Below are 12112 nucleotides of genomic sequence, written 5' to 3' on the forward strand. Positions count from 1 at the left end.
AAAAGCATATGGATCACTCACCTCCCACTCAGCTGCTTTCTCAGGTTTTAATCGAATTTCATACAGGAGCGTGAACCAACCAGTTTTTAAGTCAATCAGGGTAGGTGGAGACCATTTAATCCACAGGTAGGGTTTTCTGTCTTCTGGCTGTTTTACTTCCACAGCCAGCTCCAAAGGAGGGTCTGGTTGAACTGCAGAAATACAGCAAACGCCAGTAGCACTCATTGCTTGCACCTTTTCTTTGGCTTTACCATTTTCTATTAGGAATTCCTTTTTCTGTTTATCATCTCACTCTTCCCACTGTACTATAAGCCCCCCAAATACCAGGGCCTTTTGTCTTCTACCTCTTAGTATGTGACCAATCATATTTGTGCATACAGATGAGGTTTACATGGTAAGAATAATAAGCAGCTGGGATTTCATTCTCTGAATGTTCTCGCTTTTCATCAGTTAGAGTCTCATAGCTATCCCCATAATTTTCATGATGACAGAGACCAGGTGATAAAAACTGGGCTGGGATTTGCAAGTGGGAGTTGGCATGGAAGACTATAGGGAAGAGATTTCGATCAGCTTATTTCCTTCGTCTGGGAGTGAGATTCTCCTTAGTGACACACGGTTTTTTGCGAATGAACTATTCATAACCTGCAGATAACAGGTTTACAGATTCCATCTTCACTTCAGCAATTACATCTTATATCCAACATACATATTACACCCTGTGGTAAATGAGATCCACTCTCCCATAAGCTAAATGGAGGTTGAGCTTTTTGGCAATGATCCTTTTGGTGATTTCATAACAGCCTGTTGGCCCAGTCACTCATTCAACAAATGCTTAGCGAATTCCCATTAGCAAAATGACAGCTAATGTTTCTCGAGTATTTACTACATGCCAGGGACTGTATAAAATACTATCTCTGCATCATTTCTTATAATCCTCCAGCAACTCCGTGAAGTACTATTATTGTTCCCATTCATTTTACAGAGGAGGAAACAGGCTTAGAAGAGGGAAATTACTCACCTAAGGTCACATATTTGGTAAAAGTGTTACTTGAACCCATAACTATGTGACTTAGAGGAAGTGGTCTCTACTATTTCACTCTACCATGATTGTAAGACATTGCATTTGATGTCAGGTGCTGGAGAGTAGGCCTGGGATTAGACTGATGTGAGTGAAGTGCATAGGACACAAAATTAAAGGAGGGACAAATGGCCAAGAAGCACATGAAAATATGCTCAAGGTCATTAGCCTGCTGGGAAATGCAAATCAAAACCGCATTGAGATACCATTTCACATGTACTAGCATGGCAAGAATTCAAAAAACAAAACATAACAAGTGTTGGTGAGGATGTGGAGAGATTGGAATCCTCAATACTGCTGGTGGGAATGTAAACTGGTGCAATCACTGTGGAAAACAGTCTGGAAGTTCCTCAAAAAGTCAAACTCAGAGTTGCCATATTGCCCATCAATTCCACTCCTAGATATAGATTCAAAATAATTGAAAACAGATGTTTAAGAAAATCTTGTATGTGAATTTTCATAGCAGCACTATTTATAATAGCCAAAAGTGAAGACATCCAAATGTCCATCAGTTGACGAATGGATAAAAAATGTGGTAGAGGCCAGCCACAGTGGCTCATGCCTGTAATCCCAGCACTTTGGGAGGCTGAGGCAGGTGGATCACCTGAGGTCAGGAGTTCGAGACCAGCCTGGCCAATGTGGTGAAACCCCATTGCTACTAAAAATACAAAAAATTTGCCAGGCGTGGTGGTGTGCACCTGTAGTTCCAGCTACTTGGGAGGCTGAGGCAGGAGAATCACTTGAATCTGGGAGGCAGAGGTTGCGGTGAGCCGAGATCGTGCCATTGCACTCTGGCCTGGATGACAACAGCGAAACTCCATTTAAAAAAAAAAAAGTGGGACAGCTACATATTTTATGATTCCATATATATATATATATATATATATATATATATATATATATGGAAATATCAAGATGAGGCAAACTCCCAGAAACAGACAGTAGATTAGTGGTTGTCAGGGGTTGAGGAAGGGAGAAATGAGAAGTAACTGCTTAGTAGTTGATGTGAAGTTTTCACTGAGGGAGATAAATGTGTTACAGAACTAGATAGTGGTGATGGTTGCATAACATTGTAATAAACAACTGAATACTATAAAATAGTTGAAATGGTGGATTTGTGTTTTGTGTTTTTTATCAGAATAAAAACAAATGAAGTGGCTTCCTGCTGGCAAGAATTTAAAAAAAAATGAAGGAGGCATTTACTTCTGTAGACTCCTATAGGTACAGGCCCTGTGAGTTCTTTCCTAAGACTCAGGTGCTGGGGTGCTGGCTTGCCTCATCCCAATCTCAGTTCTGCTGGTCAGTGACATTTTCTCCATTCATTTATCACCTCCTTAAATCAATCTCTGTACCAGATAGGGAAAAGAGTGACTGTAACTATAGTGTACTTGGCATTATGAGCTACACTTGCCTAAAATCCAACTTTTAAAAATTTGCCATCTGTGGTCTGGTTCCAAGATGGCCGAATAGGAACAGCTCCAGTCTGCAGCTCCCAGTGTGAGCAACACAGAAGATGGGTGATTTCTGCATTTCCAACTGAGGTACTGGGTTCATCTCACTGGGGCTTGTTGGACAGTGGGTGCAGTCCATGGAGCGTGAGCTGAAGCAGGGCAGGGCATTGTCTCACCTAGGAAGTGCAAGGGGTCAGGGAATTCCCTCTACTAGCCAAGGGAAGCCATGACAGATGGTACCTGGAAAATTGGGACACTCCCACCCTAATACTGCACTTTTCCAATGGTCTTAGCAAATGGCATACCAGGAGATTATATCCTGTGCCTGGCTCAGAGGGTCCCAAGCCCACAGAGCCTCACTCACTGCTAGCGCAGCAGTCTGAGATCAAACTGAAAGGCAGCAGCAAGGGTGGGGGAGGGGTATCTGCCATTGCTGCGGCTTGAGTAGGTAAACAAAGCGGGCAGGAAGTTGGAACTGGGTGGAGCCCACTGCAGCTCAAGGAGGCCTGCCTGCCTCTGTAGACTCCATCTCTGGGGGCAGGGCATAGCTGAAAAAAAGGCAGCAGAAACTTCTGCAGACTTAAACTTCCCTGTCTGATAGCTTTGAAGAGAGTAGTGCTTCTCCCAGCACAGAGTTTGAGATCTGAGAATGGACAGACTGCCTCCTCAAGTGGGTCCCTGACCCCCGAGTAGCCTAACTGGGAGACGCCTCCCAGTAGGGGCCGATGGACACCTCATACAGCCGGGTGCCCCTCTGAGACGAAGCTTCCAGAGGAAGGATCAGGCAGCAACATTTGCCATTCTGTAATATTTGCTGTTCTGCAGCCTCTGCTGGTGATACCCAGATAAACAGGGTCTGGAATGGACCTCCAGCAAACTCCAACACCTGCAGCTGAGGGTCCTGACTGTTAGAAGGAAAACTAACAAACAGAAAGGAAATACACACCAAAACCCTATCTGTACATCACCATCGTCAAAGACCAAAGGTAGATAAAACCACAAAGATGGGGAGAAACCAGAGCAGAAAAGCTGAAAATTCTAAAAATCAGAGCACCTCTTCTCCTCCAAAGGAATGCAGCTCCTCACCAGCAACGAAACAAAGCTGGATAGAGAATGACTTTGACGAGTTGAGAGAAGAAGGCTTCAGACGATTGGTAGTAACAAACTTCTCCAAGCTAAAGGAGGATATTTGAACCCATCACAAAGAAGCTAAAAACCTTGAAAAAAGATTAGACGAATGGCTAACTAGAATAAACAGCATAGAGAAGACCATAAATGACCTGATGGAGCTGAAAACCAAGGCATGAGAACTACATGATGCATGCACAAGCTTCAGCAACTGATTTGATCAAGTGGAAGAAAGGGTATCAGTGATTGAAGATCAAATGAATGAAATGAAGTGAGAAGAGAAGTTTAGAGAAAAAAGGGTAAAAAGAAATGAACAAAGTCTCCAAGAAATATGGGACTATGTGAAAAGACCAAATCTATGTCTGATTGGTGTACCTGAAAATGATGGGGAGAACGGAACCAAGTTGGAAAACACTCTTCAGGATATTATCCAGGAGAACTTCCCCAACCTAGCAAGGCAGGCCAACATTCAAATTCAGGAAATACAGAGAATGCCACAAAGGTGCTCCTTGAGAAGAGCAACTCCAAGACACATAATTGTCAGATTCACCAAAGTTAAAATGAAGGAAAAAATATTAAGGGAAGCCAGAGAGAAAGGTCGGGTTACCCACAAAGGGAAGCCCATCAGACTAACAGCTGATCTCTTGGCAGAAACTCTACAAGCCAGAAGAGAGTGGGGGCCAATGTTCAACATTCTTAAAGAAAAGCATTTTCAAATCAGAATTTCATATCTAGCCAAACTAATCTTCATAAGTGAAGGAGAAATAAAGTCCTTTACAGACAAGCAAATGCTGAGAGATTTTGTCACCACCAGGCCTGCCTTACAAGAGCTCCTGAAGGAAGCATTAAACATGGAAAGGAACAATTGGTACCAGCCACTGCAAAAACATGCCAAATTGTAAAGACCATTGATGCTAGGAAGAAACTGCATCAACTAACAAGCAAAATAACCAGCTAACATCATAATGACAGGATGAAATTCACACATAACAATATTAACCTTAAATGTAAGTGGGCTAAATGCTCCAATTAAAAGACACAGACTGGCAAATTGGATAAAGAGTGAAGACCCATCAGTGTGCTGTATTCAGGAGACCAATCTCACATGCAGAGACACACATAGGCTAAAATAAAAGGATGGAGGAAGATCTACCAAGCAAATGGAAAACAAAAAAAATAAAACAGGGGTTGCAATCCTACTCTCTGAGAAAACAGACTTTAAACCAACAAAGATCAAAAGAGACAAAGAAGGCCATTACATAATGGTAAAGGGATCAATTCAACAAGAAAAGCTAACTATCCTAAATATATATGCACCCAATACAGGAGCACCCAGATTCATAAAGCAAGTCCTTAGAGACCTACAAAGAGACTTAGACTCCCACACAATAATAATGGGAGACTTTAACACCCCAATGTCAACATTAGGCAGATCGACAAGACAGAAAGTTAACAAAGATATCCAGGACTTGAACTCAGCTCTGCACCAAGCAGACCTAATAGACATCTACAGAACTCTCCACCCCAAATCAACAGAATATACACTCTTCTCAGCACCACATCACGCTTATTCCAAAATTGACCACATAGTTGGAAGTAAAGCACTCCTCAGCAAATGTAAAAGAACAGAAATTATAACAAACTGTCTCTCAGACCACAGTGCAATCAAACTACAACTCAGGATTACGAAACTCACTCAAAACCGCTCAACTACATGGAAACCAAACAACCTGCTCCTGAATGACTACTGGGTACATGATGAAATGAAGGCAGAAAGAAGGATGTTCTTTGAAACCAATGAGAACAAAGATACAACATACCAGAATCTCTGGGACACATTTAAAGCAGTGTGTAGAGGGAAATTTATAGCACTAAATGCCCACAAGAGAAAGCAGGAAAGATCTAAAATTGACACCCTAACATCACAATTAAAAGAACTAGAGAATCAAGAGCAAACAAATTCAAAAGCTAGCAGAAGGCAAGAAATAACGAAGATCAGAGCAGAACTGAAGGAGATAGAGACACAAAAAAACCCTTCAAAAAATCAATGAATCTAGGAGCTGGTTTTTTGAAAAGATCAACAAAATTGATAGACTGCTAGCAAGACTAATAAGGAAGAAAAGAGAGAAGAATCAAATAGACACAATAAAAAAATGATAAAGGGGATATCACCACCGATTCCATAGAAACAGAAACTACCATCAGAGAATATTATCAACACCTCTATGCAAATAAACTAGAAAATCTAGAAGAAATGGATAAATTCCTGTACAAATACACACTCCCAAGACTAAACCAGGAAGAAGTTGAATCTCTGAATAGACCATTAACAGGCTCTGAAATTGAGGCAATAATTAATAGCCTACCAAGCAAAAAAAGTCCAGGACCAGACGGATTCACAGCTGAATTCTACCAGAGGTACAAGGAGGAGCTGGTACCATTCTTTCTGAAACTATTCCAATCAATAGAAAAAGAGGGAATTCTCCCTAACTCATTTCATGAGGCCAGCACCATCCTGATACCAAAGCCTGGCAGAGACACAACCAAAAAAGAGAATTTTAGACCAATATCCTTGATGAACACTGATGCAAGAATCCTCAATAAAATACTGGCAAACCGAATCCAGCAGCACATCAAAAAGCTTATCCACCACGATCAAGTGGGCTTCATCCCTGGGATGCAAGACTGGTTCAACATATGCAAATCAATAAATGTAATCCATCATATAAACAGAACCAAAGACAAAAACCACATGATTATCTCAATAGATGCAGAAAAGGCCATTGAAAAAATTCAACAGCCCTTCATGCTAAAAACTCTCAATAAACTAGGTACTGATGGGATGTATTTCAAAATAATAAGAGCTATTTATGACAAACCCACAGCCAATATCATACTGAATGGGCAAAAACTGGAAGCATTCCCTTTGAAAACTGGCACAAGACAGGGATGCCCTCTCACACCACTCCTATACAACATAGTGTTGGAAGTTCTGGCCACAGCAATCAGGCAGGAGAAAGAAATAAAGGGTATTTAATTAGGAAAAGAGGAAGTCAAATTATCCCTGTTTGCAGATGACATGATTGTATATTTAGAAAACCCCATCGTCTCAGCCCAAAATCTCCTTAAGTTGATAAGCAACTTCAGCAAGTCTCAGGATACAAAATCAATGTGCAAAAATCACAAGTATTCTTATACACCAATAACAGACAGAGAGCCAAATCATGAGTGAACTCCCATTCACAATTGCTTCAAAGAGAATAAAATACCTAGGAATCCAACTTACAAGGGATGTGAAGGACCTCTTCAAGGAGAACTATAAACCACTGCTCAACGAAATAAAAGAGGACACAAGCAAATGGAAGAACATTCCATGCTCATGGATAGGAAGAATGAATATCATGAAAATGGCCATACTGCCCAAGGTAATTTATAGATTCAATGCCATCCTCATCAAGCTACCAATGACTTTCTTCACAGAATCGGAAAAAACTAAAGTTCATACGGAACCAAAAAAGAGCCTGCATTGCCAAAACAATCTTAAGCCAAATGAACAAAGCTGGAGGCATCACACTACCTGACTTCAAACTATACTACAAGGCTACAGTAACCAAAACAGCATGGTACTGGTACCAAAACAGAGATATAGACCAATGGAACAGAACAGAGCCCTCAGAAATAATATCACACATGTACAAAGATCACCTGATCTTTGACAAACCTGACAAAAACAAGAAATGGGGAAAGGATTCCCTATTTAATAAATGGTGCTGGGAAAACTGGCTAGCCACATGTAGAAAGCTGAAACTGGATCCCTTCCTTACAGCTTACACAAAAATTAATTCAAGATGGATTAAAGACTTAAATGTTAGACCTAAAACCGTAAAAATCCTAGAAGAAAAGCTAGGCAATACCATTCATGCCATAGGCATGTGCAAGGACTTCATGACTAAAACACCAAAAGCAATGGCAACAAAAGCCAAAATTGACAATTGGGATCTAATTAAACCAAAGAGCTATTGCACAGCAAAAGAAACTACCATCAGAGTGAACTGGCAACCTACAGAATGGGAGAAAATTTTTACAATCTACCCACCTGACAAAGGGCTAATATCCAGAATCTACAAAGAACTTAAACAAATTTACAAGAAAAATCAAACAACCTCATCAAAAAGTAGGCAAAGGATATGAACAGACACTTCTCAAAAGAAGACATTTATGCAGCCAACAGACACGTGAAAAAATGCTCCTCATCACTGGCCATCAGAGAAATGCAAATCAAAACCACAGTGAGATACCATCTTACACCACTTAGAATGGCGATCATTAAAAAGTCAGGAAACAACAGGTGCTGGAGAGGATGTGGAGAAATAGGAACACTTTTACACTGTTGGTGGTACTGTAAACTAGTTCAACCATTGTGGAAGTCAGTGTGGCGATTCCTCAGGGATCTAGAACTAGAAATACCATTTGACCCAGCCATCCCATTACTGGGTATATACCCAAAGGATTATAAATCATGCTGCTATAAAGACACATGCACACATATTTTTATTGTGGCACTATTCACAATAGCAAGACTTGGAACCAACATGAATGTCCACAAATGATAGACTGGATTAAGAAAATGTGGCACATATGCACCATGGAATACTATGCCACCATAAAAAAGAATGAGTTCATGTCCTTTGTAGGGACATGGATGAAACTGGAAACCATCATTCTCAGCAAACTATCGCAAGGACAGAAAACCAAACACTGCATGTTCTCACTCATAGGTAGGAATTGAACAATGAGAACACTTGGACACAGGGTGGGGAACATCACACACTGGGGCCTGTCCTAGGGTGTGGTGGGGGGAGGGGGGAGGGATAGCATTAGGAGATATACCTAATGTAAATGATGAGTTAATGGGTGCAGCACACCAACATGGCACATGTATACATATATAACAAAGTTGCACGTTGTGTACATGTACCCTAGAACTTAAAGTATAATAATAAAAAAAATTTGCCATCCATTGCAAAAAGGACTCATGTTCACAGTCCATGCCATCACTCCACTGAGAAGACTGTTAATGGCCCCTCTGGGAAACTGTGGTGCAACAGCCGTGGGGCTTTCCAGAACATGATCCGTGCATTTGTTGGTGCTGCCAAGGCTGAGGGCAAGGTCATCTCTGAGCTGAATGGGAAGCTCACTGACATGGCCTTCCATGTCCCCACCATCATGTCAGTGGTGACCTGACCTGCCATCTGGAAAAACCTGCCAAATATGACATCAAGAAGGTGGTGAAGCAGGCATCGGAGGGCCCCTTCATAGGCTGCAGGGTTATACGAGAGTTCCCTGGGCACTTCTTTTATGATTTTGAAAAATATGGTCTAACATATTTTCACCAGAGAATTTGTTTTCCAGAATCAATGAGAATCTCGTATACACTTGTTGATTTCTCTTTTTAAACATACTACTTTTCCATAGTGAGCCCCTTTTTCATGGATCACATTTATTAAAACAGTTACTAATTTCAGAACATTTCTTGCTTTCATTGTTTTACCTTCAAATATTATAATGCTTGAGGGTAAGGCAATACACACACACACACACACACACACACACACACACACACATGCCTCCTGGGCTACACTAAGCACCAGGCTGTCTCCTCTGACTTTAACAGTGACATCCACTCTTCTACTTTTGATCCTGGGGCTGGCACTGCCCTCAACAACCACTTTGTCAAACCCATTTCCTGGTATGACAGTGAATTCGACTGCAGCAACAGGGTGGTGGACTCATGGTCCACATGGCCTCCAAGTAGTAAGACCCCTGGACCACCAGCCCCAGTGAGCACACAAGAGCAAGAGCGAGACCCTCAGCTGCTGGCGAGTCCCTGTGGCACTCAGTCCCCCACCTCAGCGAGAATCTCCCCTCACAATTTTTATGCAGACCCCCTGAAGAGCAGGTGCTTAGGGAGACCCACTTTGCCATGTGCCATCAATAAAGTCCCCTGTACTAAAAAATAAAATTGCCATCAAGTCTAAGCTGATATGTTACTGAGTAAATACCTAAGAAAGATTATTTTGAGCACATTTCCTAAACAAATAGCAGCTAATTAATATACATTTTAAGTTAAATACATACTAAACAATGCTTTTGATAAAAAAATTATACAAAAATGCAAATAAAATGTTCAGGATGTATCTTTTAGAGCATACTTTCCCAACCTCAGCACTATTTGCATTTTGGACTGGATATTTGTTTGTTGGAGGGGGCTGTCCTATGCTTTGCAGAATGCTTAGCAGGATCTCTGGGCGTTACACACCACGTACAAGTAATACCCCCATCTCCCCACTTCCCTAGCTTGTGACAATAAAAAATGTCTCCAGTCATTGCCAAATATCCTGTGGGAAGCAAAAACAGCTCCCAGTTGAGAACCACTGCTTTTAAGTGTTTTCAGTGTAACTAAATATTACTCAACAACAAAGAATTCTACTTCTGAGCAATTGTCTTTCAATGTTGTCATTCTGTACTGCAGGTTATCACTGGATGAGAGTCGAAGTGTCAGAAAATGTACCGTGCATTTTAAAATGAACTTCCGTGGCCTGTCCCAACACTGTAGGCTGCAGGGTTATATGAGAGTTCTGTGGACACTTCTTTTATTATTTTGAAAAACGTGGTCCAACATATTCTTTCACCAGAGAATTTGTTTTCTAGGATCAATGAGAATTTCATATACACTTGTTGATTTCTCTTTTTAAACGTATTATTTTTCTTTAGTGAGCCCCTTTTTTGTGGATCACATTTATTAAAACAGTTGCTAATTTCAGAACATTTCTTGCTTTCATTGTTTTGCCTTCAAATATTATAATGCTTGAGGGTAAGGCAATACACACACACACACACACACACACACCACACTTATATAAAATTTGTCATTCATCATGGAAGGACTCATGTCCACGGTCCATGCCATCACTCCATAAAGAAGACTGTGAATGGCCCCTCTGCGCAACTGTGGTACTACAACCATGGGGCTCTACAGAACATCGTCCCTGCTTCACCACTGTCTTGATGTCGTCACATTTGGCAAGTTTTTCTACAAAGCAAGTCAGGTCCATGACCGACACATTTGTTATGGGAACATGGAAGGCCATGCCAGAGAGCTTCCCCTTCAGCTTGGAGACGACCTTCCTGCAACCTTGGCAGCACCAGTAGATGCAGAGGTGATAAATCTGCCCCACCCCCCCGCCCCCGTGTGTGTGCACAGACCATTGGTAGTTTTTAACATTTAAATTCTTTATTTTCTTTTTTTTTTTGACGTGGAGTCTCGCTCTGTGGCCCAGGCTGGAGTGCAGTGGCGTGATCTTGGCTCACTGCAACCTCCACTTCCTGGGTTTAAGCAATTCTCCTGCCTCAGACTCCTGAGTAGCTGGGATTACAGGCACGCACCACCACAGCCGGCTAATTTTTGTATTTTTAGTAGAGATGGGGCTTTCACCATGTTGGTCAGGCTGGTCTCGAACTCCTGACCTCGTGGTCCGCCTGTCTCAGCCTCCCAAAGTGCTGGCATTACAGGCGTGAGGCACCGCGCCCAGCCTACATTCTTTATTTTCTTGAACACCATGTTTGTCAAAAATTACATGGTGCCACCTCATATTACCTTCTTATGTTATAAAAGTAACATGTTTAGTAAAAAAATTACCAATGGTGTATATATGTATATATATATATATATATATACACACACGCAAATATATATATCACATATATGCAACATATATGTACACACACACACACACACACACACACACACACATGAGTTTGGGGTAAAACAATGGGAACAATTGCTGTGAACGCAGAATCAGATGAACCCCTCCAAGAGCTGCTTCTTCATGGAGCAGCTCTGTCTTCCATGAAGAGAAATAAAAAAAAATCCCAGCTTGCCAAGGAAGAAGGGGACATTGATTGCAAGGGGAGGGCAAGAAAGAAGGGTTGGCAAGGGATACGTACATAGAACATTTGTGCTGAGTGCAAGAGGATGAGGGTCAAGGGAAAGCACAGGAACACAAGGATCCCAAGTGCCAGCCTTGGTGTCATAAATGACTTGATAAAAAATGATTTAAAATGTTCAATTGATAAGCATATTGTGAGTTTTCTCATCCTTCTTTTTGGGGATCCATCCAAAACCCAAGAAGACTCAAACTGAGTGTGACTATTGGCTAATACATAGTGGAGTAACAAATTCCTCACCCACTTTCCTTCCCCTTACCTATGTAAGTCACGTCCACATAAAGTTCATCCGAGAAACTGCTTCCCATCTGGTTAGTGGCATTGACCATCATGATGTATGTCCTCCACATGGAGGTGTACTGCTTGCCAAAGTGGCAGGAGTTGGGGCCACCAGTTATGTAGTCTGGACATTCATGCATGAGTGTCTCTCTGCAATAAGTAATGTATT

The 12112-nt window shown here is 41.5% G+C and overlaps 1 protein-coding gene across 2 annotated transcripts in view; it reads right to left on the minus strand.

Moving 5' to 3' along the window:
• PRLR (prolactin receptor) overlaps positions 1 to 12112 on the minus strand; it is a 176032-nt gene that overhangs the window by 16806 nt on the left and 147114 nt on the right. The window contains exons 5-6 of one of the 2 annotated variants that reach the window (XM_003274943.4): positions 11924 to 12093; positions 22 to 191 (exon numbers count right to left, since the gene is read on the minus strand). In XM_003274943.4, the coding sequence (XP_003274991.2) occupies positions 22 to 191; positions 11924 to 12093 (340 nt within the window). The remainder of the gene's footprint in view (positions 1 to 21; positions 192 to 11923; positions 12094 to 12112) is intronic. The other variant, XM_012501712.2, reaches the window with a different exon arrangement.

The sequence above is a fragment of the Nomascus leucogenys genome, chromosome 6 (genome assembly GCF_006542625.1).
Source record: "Nomascus leucogenys isolate Asia chromosome 6, Asia_NLE_v1, whole genome shotgun sequence".
NCBI classification, from domain to species: domain Eukaryota; kingdom Metazoa; phylum Chordata; class Mammalia; order Primates; family Hylobatidae; genus Nomascus; species Nomascus leucogenys.